This window comes from Manacus vitellinus, unplaced genomic scaffold (genome assembly GCF_001715985.3).
Source record: "Manacus vitellinus isolate BGI_N305 unplaced genomic scaffold, ASM171598v3 scaffold_0_pilon, whole genome shotgun sequence".
NCBI lineage: Eukaryota > Metazoa > Chordata > Aves > Passeriformes > Pipridae > Manacus > Manacus vitellinus.
Window position 1 is genome coordinate 56,576,135 of NW_021938789.1, and position 19,649 is coordinate 56,595,783.

The 19,649-nt window shown below is 43.9% G+C and overlaps 1 protein-coding gene across 1 annotated transcript; it reads right to left on the reverse strand.

Annotated features, from left to right (window-relative positions):
* Window positions 1–274: 274 nt before the first annotated feature.
* SETD7 (SET domain containing 7, histone lysine methyltransferase) lies at window positions 275–19,383 on the reverse strand. Its single transcript, XM_018073995.2, has 8 exons — window positions 19,240–19,383; window positions 14,232–14,361; window positions 9,725–9,926; window positions 7,470–7,659; window positions 5,750–5,831; window positions 4,541–4,658; window positions 4,098–4,255; window positions 275–3,018 (listed from the first exon to the last, which is right to left on the reverse strand). Exons 1-8 carry the CDS (start codon window positions 19,277–19,279, stop codon window positions 2,838–2,840), a joined length of 1,101 nt encoding a protein of 366 aa, XP_017929484.1. The 5' UTR covers window positions 19,280–19,383; the 3' UTR covers window positions 275–2,837.
* Window positions 19,384–19,649: the final 266 nt, after the last annotated feature.

The following is a 19,649-nucleotide window of genomic DNA, read 5'->3' on the forward strand; positions in this document are numbered from 1 at the left end:
CTCCACTCTAACAGACCAGAAAGAGAAAGAAAACAAGGAAGAATTAAAAGGCTTGGTCCTGAATCAAGCCAAAGCAGCTTCATAATCACAACTTTTATAGAAGGTTGGTCACCGAAGAAGGGAGCTATAGAAAGACCAACAGATTTTACAGAGCAGAGAGAAGGACAGCAGAGCTAACAGAGACAAGAGCCACAGCTGTGGCATGCTACCAGGCTACACCAGTGTGCAAAAGGATCTGCCTGACTGTCACCAAATTTTTGGAGAACACACAGGATACTTTTTTTTTTTTTCCTTGAATTTCCCTATTTTAGGATACAATCTTCAAGCCTGACACGTAAAGAGCACCTATTTTCTATTTATCTCAAAAATCAGGCAATATGAAGACCGACAAATCTATCAAAACATAAGCAACTCCACACAAAGAGGAGATAGCAGAGGAATCAGAGACTGATCAGGAATGAAGCTAAAGGAGCTCTAGAGATCAGAACATATTAAGCACAATTCTCCAGCGAGCACAGAGAGGCCAGCAGTCCAAAGCAGGTTATCAAGACTGTGGAAGGAGTTACCATCCATTCCCAGCAGGGTTCAGTCACATATCTTCCCTCTCCCCCTTCCCTGCACTAAAACTCAGCCTCAATTTTGCAAACTTCATGGTCCTGGCAGAATAATCCACTAGATGCACATGACAGCTCCCTACCAGTGTGGAATGCTCCTCTGCAGTTGGCTGATGATTTAAGTAACAACCTGTGAGCAGGCAGGGAAAGATCAAGTCATGCATATTTCTTTTTGAGGATTATTTGCTGAGACCGTGCTCCTGACTGACTTTTGAGAACTCTCCCTCACCTGTGAGGTGCAGTTCTGTCTCTGCACACTCAGCTCAGTCCCTGCCAGCCACCTGCCTTGGATGGGGTGCAGAGCTGAGTCTCTAGCACGAGGAGATGGGAGGTGCCACAGCTCACATTCAGAGCACCACTGAAAGCCTCAAATTGCCCTGAGCCTACCTGTCCCCTGCCCCAGCACAAGCACAGAGTAGCTTCTGTGCAAGCTTAAATGGTGAGGTGCTGGGAAAGGTTTGTGATCAGTCACAGGGAATAAACAGAGCCCCAGGTTAGAGAGGTTCTTATGAGTAATTCCTAACTTTGCTCAGGTACCAAAGCAAGGATTCTCAAGACTGCACAAACCAGCAACCTCATCCTTCCACTTGCAGGTCCCCAACACATCCTCCCTGCCCAGCTCCCCAGACAGCCAGACACCTCTGACCGTTCAAGCAAGCAACCAAAATGTGTTGCAATAGAAAGGTAGGTCTGATTCCCAAATAATTTATCTTACATATATACAAACTTCTTTAAACTACAAACATTTAAAGAAAGTGTTGCAAATGCATTTGAGTTTTTCCCTAAGCTGCTAAGCCCAAAAGAGAGCATCAAGAGTCCCAGAAAGGCTCCAGTATCCAGATCGAGATGATACATTATTTCTCTCTTATACAGCATTAGGCAAGACCAGCACAGTATCTGAAAAATGCACAACAATTTCCCTACCCCTGAAAAACCCCAGAACACAGCCCTACAGATGAATATTCACAACCCCCCACTGTTGGCTACAACAAAGCTATGGATTGACTGCTGTTTCTAAATATGAGCAGTGAGTGATGTTTTTACATTCATTGTCTTTCAAAAACAATCTTTTCATATCTTTTCTTTTTAAAAAAAAAAAAATCTTATTTTGATACCTCATACTATATTAATTTTTCACTGTGTCTTAAGCCAGTACTACTAAAAGATGGCTACAAGGCTATATTCTTTGTCAACTGAACACACACTAAAGATACAGCTCTCCTTTACCAAGTACTACAGCCTGCCCCCAAATACATACACCTCCTTTCTCAGAATTTATGGGAGATGCAAGCACCTCATTGCCAGAACTTTTGCCTTGAGAAATGGCTGCTTTAACAGGTGAAATACACAACCCAACTCACAGACACAAATGCAAGCAATGCCTTGCCTTCCAGAACATGAACTTCTGAAAGTCCTTCGACGAGCGAATCTGTTCTCTCCTTTCAGAAAATCTTCATGCAAAGAACAGTTTCATTTGCATGTCATAATAATAAATTAAATAAAATAAGCCAGCCGTAAAGGCTAGATAAATATTATGTTTGGACATGTTGCTATACTATTTAGAGAGCCACAAAGACCAACACACAGCACTCTCACATACACACACAAGCCTTTCCACTAGTTAGAAAGGATTTTCTCCTGCAAAAGAGGATTTGTAGAAAGAACAACGTTCAGACAAGAGGAAAGGGGAGTTAAAACCCAGCCTCCTATATGCTAATAAATAAACTGCTCTATTGCAAGATTCAGATCAAAGGTTTAAAAAGGCAAAATTATGCTACTATTAGAGAATATCAAAATATTACTGTTATCATCACAAGTGGCATATATGCAAAATGCAGTTGCACAATAATGCCTAGGCAGATAGAGAGCAACACTAAGTCTGCCGACTAAAAGTGAACAATATACCCATTTTAGTTTCTGTCTAGTCTTTTGGCATCTTTGCATATGGTGCAAAAGCAGAAGCTACCAAAGAATACCACATCTCGTATAGAATATTAAATAATTTCTCCAGATAAGACTGGTGCAACGCTAGCTAATTTTAAATCTTCTATGAGTAACACAGTCAAACCTAGTTAGTATGCAAGAAACTTATCTCTTAACACAGAATGCAAATTTATGATGCAACAGTATGAACAATCCCTGGTTGTCCAGTTTTCAGTATAAAGGTAGTGCATAGATCCAAGTTTCTGTTTCAGTTTGCTGAACGGAGAAGGCGCTCCCGTTTCACTTTTGCTGGGCAGCCTGGAAAGCTTTCAGTTCCAGCTGGTACCACTCTGGTGCTTCTGGCCCGTTCTGCCCAACGGGGTTGTGATCGTATCCGTAAGCCACTGTCAGTTCTTCATCCTTCTCCACAGCCCTGATGGTACGGATACACTTGATGGGCCCAAAACGAGGATGAACAAACCTGGGGGAAAGAAGCATCTTTGCTAGGCTCAGTTGTCAATTTACAGATTCACAGTTTCAGAAGTCCCTCACAGTTCAGAGTAGCATTGCATAGTCTGATATCAGATGAGCAGACTGCGTTGAGTCAACCTCATAAAGATTTCAGAACAAGAGCAAAAATATTGATATATCAAAGGAGTTTTGTGTAGCTCTATTATCTGAAGTTTTTCAACAGTCCTGCAAAACTGCTTGCTTGTAATAAAAAATAAAACAGTTAGTCACTGCCACATGCCTTGGGTTTGCAGAGGTAAACATCTGCATGACAGGAAATCAGTACAGATTATGAGAGACTGGAGAGCATGCTAAATGGCTCATCTTAGTACAGGTTAACCACCTAACAATGGTAACATACTTCTGTACATCTTCTCCCAGGGTCCCACAATAAAGGAACCTGGCTTGTTTAATGCAGGAAAACTATTTTTCTACATAGATGTATCCACAGGTGTGTTTGTTTATACCTTGCTATGAGCATACAGATTCACAGATTCACAGAATATTCTGAGTTGGAAGGGACCCACAAGGATCATTGAGTCCAACTCTAAAGTGAATGGCCCATATGGGGATCAAACCCACAGCCTTTGGTGTTATTAGCACCACGCTCTAACCAACTGAGCTAACATGAAAAGCTTCCTGGTGCAGAGCAGCAAGATGCTTATTTTTTCTGAGTTTCAAAAACAACAGCACATTTGATGGTGCTGGTCAAGCATCAGTAAGTCAGCAAAGGACAGCGCAGTCCTAGCCAAGCTAGGATTTAGAGAGCTGTGATTAAGCATTTTAGAATCAAGAAGAATTTCATAAATTTCCTGACAAAATTAACGCAGCTGCAAACTTCAAGATACTCCACGGTGTAAGTCCCAAGAGACATCAAGCACCTGCAATGCCAGCCCATTTCCAACTCAGCCTAGGTGAGCAGAAACTCCTTCAGTGCCCGAACTCATTGCTCCCAGCCCACCACTGCTCCTCATCCAGCTGCCAGAGACAATCTGTGAGCCCAGAGAGCTGGGCTGCAGCTTCTACCCCAAAACACAGCACTCTACTCACGGGTCGTAGATGCAGTTAGGAGTGAAAGAATGGTTGGCCTTATGCCCCAGTGAGGCACAGTACTTGGCAGCGTGGTTGTAGGGCTCTGGCACGTCTATGACTGTTTCATCATCCAGGGATATTGTATTTCCATTGAGGGCCCAGTCTCTGCTGTCTACCTAGTTTGCAAGGCAAAAATCCAAAGTTGTCTGTGGGTCAACTTTGTCAGCAGTTTGAAAGCCAACATTCAAAATATATGCAACTAAGGCTTTTCATCTGTGTGTCATTTAAAAAAAACCCACCACCTTTTTTTTAGCCATACATAAGTCAACATGCACTTTCTTTCAATTAAACTCTATCACATTAAATTTTAAAGGTGGGAAGGTGATGAGTATAAAATCCTGTGAGAAGAAAACTTCAGAAGTAGCAATGAGAATTCAGACTGACTTTTTTCTCTTCTTTACCTCCTGGTGTGTAATTCGCACTCCGTTGTAAAAGGACATCACTGTACTGGCTTCTGCTGCTACTTTTGAAAACAATCCTTCTCCAGCACTGGAAATGAGAGAGACATCCACATACACCCTACAGGAGGAAGAGGGCATGGAATTAGTGACTGGCTACAGTTTTAATTTTCAAGAAGTATTATCACAACACTACTGGGATAAAGACTAATACTTCAGTATAACAATAAAGCTAATAATAACAACAATTCGGAATCTCTAAATGGAACTCCTTCCCTTCCTCTCTTCTACACACTCTCTATTTTGGCAAAACTGAAATTTGGTGGGAAGTGGGTGTGACTTTGAAAATTACTTTTTGCAAGTGCCAATCTACTATTACTCCTCAATGATGGCTTCAACTCAGGAACGCCCTCAATAACACACCACAAATCCCAGAGGTCCCCACCAAGCTGAGGTTGCTGGAACGTACATGCACAGATGAGCAAGAGTTCTGAAGGTAAAGTGCTACATATTCAAAGACTCAATGCAAATCAATGCCAGCATTTTACTAATCACTTATTTAGACACTTCAGAGTATCAGGAAAGGACTACAGTTGAGGTATATACAGAGCAAGGTCTCCTAAAGGTCTAGGTAAAAGTGTAATTGTGGAATAGCCACAGAAGAGATATTCCTGAATATTTATCATGAGGCAATTCCTGAGCAATGTTTTTTGACATTACAGGGTTGTCACAAACAGTATCTCACTTTCCTCCAGGCTGATGATTTACTCTTGCTGCTTTCCCACATCTGTAGGGAGGGGAGAAAATTTTGTACAACACGTGCCACCCAGCAAGAGACCCTGAATGCAGCACCCTGTAAGCCAGTTACACATCTAGAAAACAGGGAACAGCATATTTTTTGTCGGAACATTTTGTATATGTGGGCTATAGTGGAGTCCAGGGCTTGACTGAACATGCCTTTGAAATGCTAAGAAATTACCCTAGTTTAATCTCTTAAAATGTATCATTGTGTTTCATCCACCAGAGTGCAATTTTATTGTGTGAATTGGAAAGAAAGTCAATCAAGTCAAACACTGACTGATGTACAGTAACAGCTTCCATTTCACAAAACCCTTACAAACCTTTTTAAAAATTTTAGATGAGAAAGGTTTGCAAAATTAGGCTCTAAATATATAACAGCAAAGAAACATTGGGAGAAGGAAAAAAGCCTACCTTTCTGATTCGTACGGATCAGGAAGAAGGGCATTTGTAGAAATGCAGGATGAAGTAGATTTGTCAAAACTGTATACTGGGCCTAAAAAAAACCAGACGCCGACAAAGGAAATAAACTAATTGGCAGCACTGAAAGCATGCAACCCTTAACTGAATCAAGACATTCAAAAATTAAATTTTAACGTCTGACAAAAATGTTATGCTTCCAAAAAAAGGTACTAAACAGAACTGTACCTGTAAAAAGCCTTCAGCAAGATTCTTCCCCTCAACATACTAGAGTGGCAGTATTAACACAAAAAGGTAATATGTATTTTCTTCAAACTATCAACCTGTAATGGAGGACTGGACAGTCTTTCAAAACTAACACTCCCAGAGTCTCAAAATATCATTTAAAAGCAAAGCAAAATTTAGAAGGATACATTCAATAATACATTAATTATAAAAAATCTTGGACTACTTAAAATACAAAGTATTTTCTAGTCCAAATCCTGAAGATACTTCAGACAGAAGATAATGTTCAGTAGTCAGAGAACACACATGCTACAGTCATTTGTTTCTTGCCAATAATAAGCAATTCAGTGGTACACCTCCAATTAGATTCTCACATCCCTCTCTCCACTGCCAGGGAACTATCTGGGAGATTGGTCAAGATGAAAGCAGAAATAAGATAGGGAGAAAAACCCCGCAAAACAGAGTATTACAAAGTTTGATGAAAGGCCATTGCCCCTGGTGTCCAGGATGTGTTATGGCTTAAGGCAGCTTCCTCCAGAGTATAATTTAATCCTATTTACAAAGCACAACTGCACTCTCTTAGAAGGTAAGTTTTAAGTTAAATTTTGACTCGCTATCATAACTGAGAGATTTAAAAAATAAACTCACGTGCATTTGCTTGTCAATGAGTTTTATGTGCCTGTTTCATATCAAGTGAGACAACCTCTGCTGGCAAAATAATTAAATGCATTATCATGGTCCCTGCTTGTTACTGATGGTCCTGTCTGCAGCTTAACTCACACACCTCTGAAACATCACACACACCTCAGAGCAACAAAACCACTCCAGAACTGTAGGTCCAAGCCACCACTGCCCTAGAGAAGGAGCACTGGCTACACAGGTCACAGACACCACCCTGCCCCCATGCACTTCACAGCCACTCTCTATGAGCAGGACTAGACAGACTGAAGTGCTGGTGACTCAGACTGTTACACAATGACTGAATCTGGTTCACTAATTGCAATCCCTGTGTCCTTCCAGCCCAGTGACACAGGTGCCAGAACATTCACAGTGCTAACACTGACTTGCACAGAGCCAGCTGTCAGGGCTACAACCAAACCATGGCCTCCCTCTCCATTTGTAGTTATTTTACTAACAAAAAGCCTGTAACTGTGCCAGCAGTAACGTGGTGAAGCAGGTTTTCCTGCTGGCACAGAGGACGATGGTGTGTGTGACAAACAGGACTGTGCCCACGAGCACATGACTGAGAGAAAGGCTATGAAACACAGTTTGGCAGGACCAGGCAGGGGGCACTTCCTGCCTGTACCAAGGGCAAAGGAATCCCTCCACCTGCCTCTCCACCCAACTTTATAACTTAGAGAAGGGGACTCTCACTAACAGACTTACTGGCTCATCACAGCCAGAATCTCTAGGGGGGAGCATTATAGGAACCAAGCTGTCTGTAGCAAAGAGTTGGCAGAATACAAGTTTCTGTGTTAGCTGAACTTACTGCCTGGTACAACTTCAAATTGAGGTTTCCCATCCTCGACAGTTGTCAGAGTTGCCAGTTTTGCTTCTATCATTTCTCCATCTATGAACCTTCCAGAATATGCAGTCTTTCCATCTGGATACACATAGGCTATTTTTTCTCCAGTCATCTCCCCTTCTTCATTCACTTCTCCCACAAGGCTGCCTCCATCCTGAAAGCACAGGCAAGAAAGAAAAGGTAAGGCATTCAGTTACACTATACTGTCTTCATTAAATGAAAAGGATTTTCCCCAACTTTTTAAAAAAACAATCTAATTCAGATATGAAATTGTGCAAATGAGAGAGAAAGCAGACCCAAGAAGAAGCCAGATAAAGTCATTTCACTTAGTATAAAACTGATAAAAGAAGTGAACAGGGTTTTCTCTGTTGTTTGGAATAGGGAAAACCCAAGGTCTTTCCTTCCATGTGACACAAATACAGAGTTCCAACTGGCAAAATTTTTATGTGAAGAGTCTGCAAACCAAGGCCCAAAGCCACACGGATGTCCAAGTTTGGTTAGCAGGATACTGTGCTGGAGGAAATAAAAAAATTAAACGCTGCCTTGCTCACTGCTAATTCATGGTGCCTTAAAAGACCTGAGCCTATTAAGGAAAAAAAAAGTTTTGTTGGATGACTGGACAGTGTCTCTGTCCCAGTATCCCCCCCACAATGTCAAGTGGTGCTCAATGAGAACAACTGTTTGCTGAAAGCCATCAGCAGCAACACTTTTCCTCTCTCAGGTTTACACATTTTAGCCCTGGGCTTTGCCATCTGTGATTTGCCTGCAACTCGGGCTATGTCTATTTACAGAACTGCAGAATGAGATGCATGGATTAGCACAGGTCTAACCACTTCAGGTGTTTATTTCAAAAGGGACAGAGAAGCCTCTCCAAATACACCCTGGAGCAAAACCAGCAGGTGTGATGTGGCAACAGACTGATTTAGATCAAGACCACTGCGCACAGACTCTATTTCAAAGTGACACCATTTTGTTCAACTGCAAGGATGAAAAGAGTTTCAAGCAAGCTGTAGTGGGGAACAGAGAACCTGAAGTCTTGGAAAAATTTGTGCACATAGCATCATGCACAGAACCATGAAGAAAGAATTTCTTCCATGGCACAGGCGTTTTTTTTGGAACACTTTGCATCCTTAAGTCTGGCAAGATGATAATGATAAACAACCTCTAATTACCCACATTTCCAGAAAGTACAGCAACACTTTGACAGCTGGAAGATGAAGCAGGAGATACACGAACTGAAGGGTCAGCTGTTTGTATTTTATATACTAGGACTGAAAATCTTTTGGCAGTGTTCACCAAGCATTTGTTGATCCTAGCACATGCTTAACGGCAACAGTGAAAACCAGTAAATAAAATGAACAGCCAGTGGTAAGCATTTAGAAATGAATCTGCAACTAAAGTTTGTGCCATGTGTGGCACAGAAATAGACTAGGTTTTGACCAGCAGCTTAATTACATGCAGTTGTTTCCCCCTTCTCGGCACAAGGTAAAGACTGAAAGGTTCAAGTCTGGAGTGCTGTGTAAGGCTGAATAGGAACTAAAATTAAAAAAAACCCTAAAAACTAGTACAACCATTATTGCCTTAACTAGGATGGCTATATAAGAACAACAAAAATTTTTGCGAAAGTTTTTTATGAAAATTCAGAAAGATAAAATTTTGGCTTGCTTAATTAACAAAGCACTTGTCCACACTCTACTCAAGAGGCACAGTTCTCACACCCCTCATATTTGATTTGCTGGGCAAAGCCAGATGTCACAGCATACCCTGCAGAAATGGAGACAAGGTCTAATTAAATAAGAGCAGCAGGTTGCAATAATTTGCATGGTTTCCCTGCTCCTCACCTGCAGCCACCACTACAAGGTGGTGAAACTATTGGTCCAGCCTTCTCAAAGAGATAATGCATAAATTGTTATACTTATTATTTTTACATTACATACAAATTATATATAAATGCACTTCCAAGGGGTTGGGTTCCCTGGAAGATGAAGACAGTGGAGGTATCTTGCAGCCTTGCTGAATCTCGCCTACTGGGCAAGCATTCAACACTGAAAAACTTTAACTGTACGTTGGGTTTTCCAAAAATCAGAATGCACAGATCTTTTACCCAGATTTCTGTGTGTTGACTTTTGGATAACTGAGTCATGGTGGGTATTTGTTTCAGCTGGGGAGAAAAGAAAGGTACATATTGTGCAATAAAGAGAGCAGGTGGCCAGGCTTACCGGGTAATAAATCCAACAGACTCCATGTCGGATGTTGTCCTTATACTGCCCTTTGAATATCAGCCGCCCGTCGCTATCATACTCCTGGGCTGGTCCATTCAGCTCTCCATCCACATATGTGCCATGAAGGACCACTCCATCCTCATAAGTGTAGATTCCCTGGCCTTGCAGGGCGTCATCAACGTAGTACCCTTCCAGGGTGCTGGTAAAGAGAGAAAGAAAACAGCAGTGGAAAACTATTCACCTCTCTTTGAGGTGAACCCAAAGCCTCAACACACTGGAAAGCCAAGAGGAAAACCAGAAACTTGTTTCTGTGGAGCTCCAAAGGCAGAAAACAACCTACAGTGTCCTTTCATCACAGTGCAGGGGCACAGCATCACTCATCTAAATCACAGGGCTCAGCATTCTTCTGTAGGCTGGAATAGCAACTTACAGCAGTGTATGGACACTCCTGGTCAAAGGAGAAATTATTGCTCAAGCAGGCTACTCTCACATCAGGACCTTCTACTTGCCATGTGTGGATCTTTACTGAGGTCTCTCTGGCAAGGTGAAACTGAGCTGCCAGACAGATGAACCACGACAGAGCACGAACTGCAACCCGCTACAGTTCGGTATCAGCTCCCCAGCAATACACTTAGCAGCCATTTGTACAGGAGTTTGCTAAAAGCACTGTCATTTTTCATGTATTTCTATTAAAATGGAACACAGCCTGTCAAACAGAACTAGTGCTGCACTTGGATTTGAACAAAGATACGTTTCACAATTTGGTTTTGTCTTGCAAACCCTTTAGACAGGGCACAGTAACACCTCGCAGTCTGCATCACAAAGAATAAAGGCATAACCATAAAAGGGGGTCTACTCAGTTACTTCTTTCTCGTGTTAGAACTAGGATAAGGGAATACAAAATGTTCAGCTTTTCCTCCAGCACACTCAGCTAACAGTCAGCTGCAGTACACATACTTTCACTGCTTAGTTTTTTTTCAGATGAAGGCATCTAAGGTATAAGCCCAAACACGTGTCTGTGAGCACACGACTCTACATGTTTTACATGATTTTACAAAACAGATTTTCAAGGGTTGTGGAAGGGATGGTTTTTTCCCAGAATTCACTTTCTTGTTTCTAAAGCCTCATGCTCCGTTTTTACATAACTTTGGTAAGCTGGTTGAGGTTTCCATGGGAAAATATATTACAGTAAAAGCCTCAATGCAAACCAGATGCAAAACAGGAAGGGGCAGGAAAACTATTTTATTTTTCAGTTAGATGAATTTTTTGATCCACGTTGCTCCAGAGCTGCACCACAGCACAGGGAAGGAGCAGGGTAGATGAGGGAAACACCGGGAATCAGTGCTCTTACTTGACTATAAATGATGCCACTTTCCCCTTTAGTTTATCACAGATTACTAGATTTGAATTTCATTGTAGCTGACAACACACACAGAGTCCACATGCAGAAATACCCTTTAAAAGAAGTAGCCACCCCTAGTTTAAGTAATGAAAAACACAAAAAACCTCCTTCTTGTAACCCTTAGTTATATTAGTTGAAGTTAACAAGTTGCTAAATTACAACAGTGCTTCAGTATTGGAGAAATATCTTTCACTGTAACTCAAATTTCTATGTTCTCTCTTTGTATTAAGCTGCAAATAGTGTCCAAAAGATCCACCTCATCTAAGGAAATCAAAAGAAAGATACCTGAAGAAAAAAGTCCATGTCCTTCAAACTCAGGTTCTCTAAAATATTTATACTTTTCACAGTTTCTGAGTTATTTCCACCCTGCTCCACATTCTGTCTTAAGCTCTCAAAGTGTGGTGTCTGCGGCCAGACATGATAATTGCAGCTAAAACCTGACCAGCACAAAGAGGAATAAATAGTTTCTGTGTCTTCCATAAAAAAATATCCTGTTAAAACAAACTCTGAGCTAGCCTATATTTCTCTGGTTTGCTTCTCATATGATCATATTTCTGATAACATAAAGTTTTACTAAAGTCAAGATCTGCCAGGTGTGCTGTCTTCCCGTTATCCATTATGCCTAGAAGGGACTAAAGATACTCATTACCTAAAAAGTAAACCCGTGGTAAGAGCTGGGGGTGAGGAGGGGAGGAAATACTGCAATGCCCTTCCCTGCTCCAGGTATTACGTTAACATCCATATAAACTGATCTATTCATCTCTCACTCCCTCCATATGGGAACATCAGAAACTTTTTCCCAAAAAGAATAGTTTTGTACTGTGTTCTGGGAGGTAGTTTACAGGAGTTTCCAGTTAAGGGAGAAGGGCAGCTGCAGCTCTGTGCCAAGCATGGCTCTCAGGCTCGCCCTTATTGTGCCAAGTGCTCTGCAAAGTACACTCCAGAAGTGCTGGCACCAAGGAAAGCTCAAGTACACAATGCAGAACAGGGAGTATGCCAGAGGTGAAACTTCTCTCTCTGAAAGAATATGTTGGGGTTTGTTGCATTTTTTGAAGGGGGAGAAAAAACCTGGCTGATATTTCATTCCAGGTTTTCATTCCTTTAAATAATCAACAGGAAGGGGGCAGCTATTCCAGTAAAGGGGAAAGTTTTCGTTGACCAAACAAGGCAGCCAGGCAGCCAGTCCTATTCCCCAACACTCAAAAAATGAGAGTGCTTACACTGCAGCCTGTCCAATATCTGACAGGACTCAGCTACTCCCCAACTGCAGCTGTCAGCCTTTACCAGCAGCCTGCCAGGGAAACAGACCCAGGAGTGCTGAAACCAGCTAACTTACTGCAAAGGGAGAGGTGTTTGGTGAAAATCTGGAGATTAATTTCTCTTCTTCATGAGCACTCAGCCTGGCCCGTGGCACAGTTAATGGAAACAGCATGTCCTGCTTTATGCCAGGTCATTCTTCCTGCAACACATCACGATTCCTGAACCATCCATTTCAGAGAGCAACTCAATCTTGCTAGCTGGGCATAGCTAGGTAAATGACATCTTCAGTAATTAGGCACTGCTCAGTTAAGGCTGCTTTAGCTAAATTAAAATATGTAATGTCTTACAAAAATACCCCATCTTCCAAAAACACATTACAGACTATTTTTGCATATTTTCATTCTGCTACTTCCTGAAGTCATCAGTAGCCAACTGTTCCATTTTTTAAGGGTTATGAAAATTATACAACCAAAAAAAAAAAGAGAGAGAAGAGCTGGCAACACTGAAGCAGTAGAGAAAAGGTTCAGCAGCAACCTGACTTTTCCCACAGAGCACTGCCTGTACCCTGGATTATATGGAGGAGCAGCCCTACAAACAAAATAGCAGGTCAGTTCCTCTGACTGTACAATCAGCAACTGCTCTGCTGAGATCATCCACAAGCACAGAAGCATTATGCACATGTGTCCATAGAGACACTGTCTGCCAATTTAAAAAAAAAAAAAAAAAGCTATTTTGGAAAAGTCAGCTGCTGGGTAGTCCTGGTTTTCAGTTACTCAGAGCAGATTTAATAAGCCCATGACCAACAACAGTGGGGATTTTTCTTCATCCAGGCTTGGAGGCCCGACCGGTTTCTGTGTAACTGAATGAATATATTATCTTTCTCATGAAAAAAACCCCCACAATCTCCAGTATGAAACAACTGCAAAGGCCAATACAGACAAGGAGCTGACTCACTGAGACAGCACAATACCTCCACTCCTGCTCAGAACTTTGCTGAGCAGGCGGAGAGTAGACCCAGCACGACTGTCAGTTTAACAGCTGCTATTCATAGTGCCACCGACAGCTGCAAAACCATGAAGAATCGTGTCATTTTATACATCTGCTGCTCCTTTGGAGGAAGTTCTGGGCAACTGCAGAGAGGAATGCTGCAGTGGGGGGGAAGACTTACAAGGTGTTTGTAAAGAAAATCTGGGAAGAAAACACATGCATCGGCACAGACTGGCCTGATTTACTTTCTGAAAAGCCCCTATAACTTCCCTTCTTTTCGCTGGGAATTTGACAGTGAAATCAGGCCACAAGCAACTAGCAGAGGATTAACTAGAGTTGATAACAAACCTGTCTTTAACTCAGTCCTCGAACCACTAAACAATTTCCAAGACCAAACAGAGGATAAGCCTCTCTGTCAAGGTCCTACATCTGTGCATGAAGGCTGGCATAGGGAGCTCCCAGTCCACCTGCTCTCTCTGTACAGCACTATAAGACAAAGAATTCCACCTGCAGTTATGGATTTGAACTTTGATGTCCAAGCCATTGTCAGCACGGTTTCTAATAGTTCTGACCACCTCCCAGTTCTTAGGGTTTCTAATTAGTTCATAATTTACAGTACTAAAAGAGTTCACACCACTGTATTCTCCCACTAGGAAACAACTACAAGCACCATATTAGACACAAGGCCCCCAAGCCTACAGAGGAACGGCTACAGCAGCAACAAACTTTCCAGCTATAGTTTTTAATGAGAAACCTTATCTAGAAAGTCAGCAGCATACAATGAATGTAAATTAGTTTGTATCATTGCAAGCAGAAGGAAGAATATAGAAGAAAAGCTGAAGAGGTAGAGTCTACCTTCCATCAAAAAAGAAGAATTTGCCACGGCCATTCTTTTCTCCATGCACAAAGTTTCCTTCAAATCTGTCTGTTGATGAGTAGGTTACTGTACAAAATCCATGTGGCAGCCCATCATCATCTAGATGCCCTGAAATAAAATCCAAAAAAAGAACAACAGAACACATTAATTATTATATAAATTTTCAAACCTGTTCAGATTCTGTAGATGCTTGAAATGCAGTAGCTCCCTAGTACAAAACAGTAATTCAAATCATTGCTGTTAGAACAGTGACCAAAGACTCAGTGCAAGTGAAGTTTTCGCTTGTGTAACACATCATTTAAAAAAGGGTCAGGATAAAAGAAAGGGGATGAGAGACAGAAGAGAATAATAAGCAAAAATTGTTTCTAAAAGAAACAAGTTTTATATTATTCTAAGTTATATTAATATACATCTTCAAAAATATAACAATTCTTTGTCTAAAACATGTGTTTCTTGGTGAGAACAGAATAAACTTACACTTCAATACACACAGTAACAAAAGGTTCGATTTTTTTCTTTTGATAAATACATGTCTTACAATAATGTGGGTGTGCCACCTTGCAGCTATATCCACAAGAATTTAAAGAAATAAAAGTATGTAATATCTATAATGCTTGCAGTATGTCAGTCAACTTGGTACTTAATATTTTAAACGCTGTTCTCCAATGCCTTCCTGATGTGTTCACTTTACATCCTGTTCCCTTTCCCAGCCATATCAGTTTTCCCCATTACAGCTGTTGCAAAGGGGCAACATACGTGGATCCCCACCAGCACAACCTAATTTAAAGCATAACAAGGCTCCTATTGCACCTCTGAGTGGCCCTACAAAGCCCAGAGAAAACGGTAGAAGAGTGCTTTAAAGGCTGGTTATTGCCTGGTTTACCTGTGTGAAGCTGGAGTCCTGAGCACTGCTGTGGCTGCAGAGCTCAGCAGGGCTGCTCTCAGCACAGTGATACACCTGGGAGGGTGTAACAAACTCCCACCGTGACATTTCAGCAGGTATAAATTCTGCATGAAAACTGTCAAGTAAATAAAAGCCAGCCTATATTTATGTTCTTCCATGCTTCTAAATAAAAAATGACCTCAGATTCCCCAAGTCTCCTGGTGATGCCTACATACCTTATGAGAGACAGCACGTCTCCACTCCTACAGGCTTTGGGTCAAGCTCTCCCCTGACCAAATTTGCCCTAAACTGAAAAGGTTCAACACACACACGGAAAGGCAGAAACAAACTTCAGTGTGAGTTGAAGCAATTACAGCCCAGGTTGATGCAGGCAACCAGACAGAGGCACTTCAGTACTACCAGATCTCCAGCCCCATGCCCAGAGAGGGAACAGGACTGTGCAGGACAGCAGTGGGAAAAGCCAGCCACCTATGTGGCTTCAGAGGTCCATCTACGCAAGCTCTGAAGGTTCTGCAGGGACAAGGGTACCCAGAGAGCACACAGATGCCCATGTGTTCCTCTCACATCACCATAAGCTACTGCTTCCTTGGGATGCTCCACAGCCCCTCAGGGACATCACAGCCAGGGCACGGTAAACATCTGGTTCAGAAGTCCTCTCCTAGGAGGCACATGGCCTGCCCAAGCCTTGCAATTACCAGAAGGATTGACAGCAAAATGTCACATGCACAGGATGCTTTGTCAGGATTTATTTCCAAACTTTGGTCTATTTCAAAGTAAAATTACCTTTAAAAAAAAAAGAGAGAGAGAGAGATACAGGAAGGGGAAAAAAAGAAGTGAATGTTCCTCAAAGTAACCAAGTTAGGCTGTGCATCTTCATTACCCATCTCCTGCACATGATACATCGAGTATGGAAATGCATCTAGAAAGGTGTACAGGAGAAAATACCAGTGAGATATCTGAACTCATCCAAGAGCCAGGATTCCCTCCTTCACCCTTCCCATGCATGCTCCACAAAGTTTCTCTCACACCTGCACATCACTGAGCTCTCAGTTTAAGTCTTCAGTCCCAATTAGATCGAAAACAGCTAAAAGTTTAAGAAGTTAATAAAACCAATCAGGCACTGCTTACAGACTGAAGTGAGAGAAATAACAAAGTAAAAAGAGAGAGCAAAAGGCAGAAGGAAAAAAGCTCCATCACTGAAGGCTTTTAATAACTTTGAAGAAGAACCCTTTAAACAGAGGCTGCTCTTTCCAAACATAAAAAAAAAGGCTTTTTTAACTCCCATTCAGTCAGGATACTCCTTTCTGTAGCAGTGAAAAGTTTTAGCAGTTATGTCAATTTAACTAAAAGGTCGGTGAAATTTCTATGGGGACACATCTTTTAGAACCAAAAAACCTATATCAACATTTATAGTTTTAATTAAAAGCCTCAATTTTATCAAAATGGGAAGGGTACACTGGTGTAAGTTAACAAACCCTAAACAACACAGCACCAGTTTCCCCCTCACTATAGGGGCAAAACTTTTACAAAACACTTGGATTTAAAAAACATACTGAAAATACCAGTACATTATACTATTAAAAAACCCATACAAAACAACAACAAAAAACCCTTGCATCTTTGTTCTCTGTGACTATTCAGTTTTGTCAAGATTTTGCTGGAATGCAAAGCCCAGCACAAAAGCTGCCATGCTTACACACAGAGCGCATGTCAGGACTTTAGCACAGTAGGACAGAGACTATATCACAGACTTAAATGGTCAGCTTTGATCCCACGGCCTCTATACAGGGTCTTAATCTCAGCCACAATACAAAGAATCCAGTTATTCTAATATGCCAGAGATTTCCCCTTATTAAAAAAAAATAAAAATCGCCACCCCCCCCACTTCAACAAAACAAGAAACACACAGTCTCTCTTAGTCAATAGGGGGAAAAAAAAGAAATTTCAAGTTTCATAACATAGATGCAACTTTTCCTGTATGGCTGAGGCCTTAGGCCTTCTGTTTCAGATTAAGTCAATGGAAAAAGTCCTCATTATTTCAGTGGTAGCAGTGTGCTCCACTTCCCTTTCTCATCACTCTCCTCCATTTGGAAAAGCAAACCTTTTGGAAAAGGTGTAAACGTATTTTTAAATTATTGCAATATCTCACTTTTGTTATTTCCTTAAGGGTCTCTCAAGATTTCTTCTTAAGCTCAGCCTTTTCAAGAAAAGGAATTACACTAATAGGGGTTAGTTCACAATGGGGTCACTTACCGGAACCACTGATGTACACAAATCAAAGATAAAAGCCCTTTATTGTCGGTATTACTTAACAGATGACATACAATGTGCATCATCAATAAAAGATTCTGGCCACAAAGGTGCCAGATGGATTTTTTTGGGATAACAACAGAAAACCAACCTCCCCCCGCCCACCCTCTCCAAAAAAAGTGCTGATTTCTTTCATATTTCTAACTTCCTTTTGGTAAATGCAAAACCACCCAGTCATCCTAACCCCCAGAGCACCCTGCTCCCGTCAGATACCCATATACAGATATTCAAATAGAGATATTCATATACAGATATTCATATACACTGCTGAATAAAACATGCTTAGAAAATTCGCTTCCTTAGCTGAATGCTAAGCAAATCCAGGATATGGCAAATATGTATTTATCTGTGACATAGGGATCAAAACTATGACTCTTTGCCCCAGACACAATTGCCATCGGCAGATTTGAGGAGTGGGGAGGGAAAGGAGGGGAAAACCACGTCTCTTAGGGCACAGGGCACACCCCACTCGTACCTCAGTTCCCTCACACCCATGTTTTACACAGCAGAGCTTCCCTTCGGCTCCGATACCACATACCTAGAGACAACAAACCCAGATCCGAGCAGCAGCTGCTCAGCTTGCTCAGCTCGCATCTGTCGTCAGACTAAGCCACCGTGCAAAATGCCTTCGCTGGAGCAACATGCTCTGAGGCCTAATCCTCCTGCCACGGGGATACGAGCAGCCCACGGCGGAACAATGAGCATCACACCGGCATCTTATCGCAGGCAGCTCCTTGCTCCGTGTGCGCTTAATCCCAGCATCTGAAAAACCCAGGACCGCTCCTCCCGGCAGGGCCGCGGTCCCCGCGAGGAACCTTTCGGGGAGCAGGCGCCTTCACGCAGGGATGCCGTGCTTTGTTCCAGAACCGTGCCCGGCTCCCGGGCGCCTCACGGGATGACACATTGCGCTGGGGAGCCGCATTCCTGCGTGACAAGGAGGTTTCCAGCACTAATTCACTCCCGGAGAGTAATTCACTCCTCTGGTCTAAAACTCTCCAAGGGTTAGTCCTCCACTCGCAAGAGGCGTGTATATGCAGGTGTATATACAGGTGTGTATACACACACACACACACACACATACACAGGGCGTGTATATTGGCTAGGAGGTGGCCTGCCCTGCTCCCTTACGGATGGCTCCCGCCCCGCTGCCCATGGATGTGGCCACGGCTATTTCTTACAGCCGCCTTTCCTTTTCCCTTCTCCCTTCTCCATCTGCAGGTGCGCAACTGCAGCGCCCTGCTCCCTGCACTCTCCCCAAGGACGGGCATCCCCCGGCCCCTCCGCCACCGGCGGGGGAAAAGCGCCGGGCACCGCACGGGGTGGGGAGCGCGGGCTGCAGGAGTGCGAGCGGGGGCACGGCAGCGGCAAAAAAAATCCCCGACTGTTTATTTGTGACACTAGTTATTTCTGACACTGAGAGCTGAGCAGCCGCCACCGCCGTGCCCCGGCGGATGCGGAGCCTCCCGCCGCGCCCGGGGCGCTCAGCGGCGGGGCCCCCAGAGCGCCAGCCCGAACCGTGGCCTCGGCTCCCCCGGCCCAGACCCCGCACGTGCGCGGCGGCGGCGGCGGCGGCGGCCCCGGCTCGCCCGTTGCATAAGCCCCGCTGATGTCATGCGCTGCCGCCGGCCGGCCGCCCCGCTCCGGCCCGCCGCCGCTCGCGCGCCACCCCGCGCTCCTCCCCGGACTCCTCAGCAGCGCGGAAGGCCGCCGGTGCCCTGCGGCGCCGCCGTGCCCGGCGGGGCGCGCTCCCCCACGGCCGCGGGGACACGCACCTTCCACGACCTCCTCCAGCGTCTCCTCGTCGCTGTCCATGGCGGCGGCGGCGGCGGCGGCGGCGGGCGCGAGCGAGGCGGCAGCCGCTGTGACACCGCGCGGCCGCGCGCGCTACGCCCCGCCCACCCCTGCCCGGGGGAGGGGCCGCGCCGCGCCCTGACCACGCCCCCCGGCCGTGGCCACGCCCCCCGTCCCCGAGCGAGGCGGCGGGACGGTGGGACGGTGCGGGGCCGTGTCCCCCGGGGAGAGCCTGTGGCACGGCACCGAGCGGCGCGGAGGGATGGAGAACACCGGCCCAGCCCCCTCGGCCCGCTGACCACGGCTGGCATCGCTGCAGCGCACGTCCTTGTGAGCCCTTGGCAGTGCCGTGACACCCCTTCTCCCGCCTCACGCCAAGGAGCACTGACCT

Bases quoted from the DNA above. Each gene is read 5' to 3' on its own strand.
- SETD7 (XM_018073995.2), bottom strand. From the start codon at position 19,279: ATGGACAGCGACGAGGAGACGCTGGAGGAGGTCGTGGAAG. The intron at 14,362-19,239 runs GTGCGTGTCCCC...ATTTTATTTCAG, and splicing joins GCTGGAGGAGGTCGTGGAAG to GGCATCTAGATGATGATGGG. The intron at 9,927-14,231 runs GTAGACTCTACC...TCTCTTTACCAG, and splicing joins TTCTTCTTTTTTGATGGAAG to CACCCTGGAAGGGTACTACG.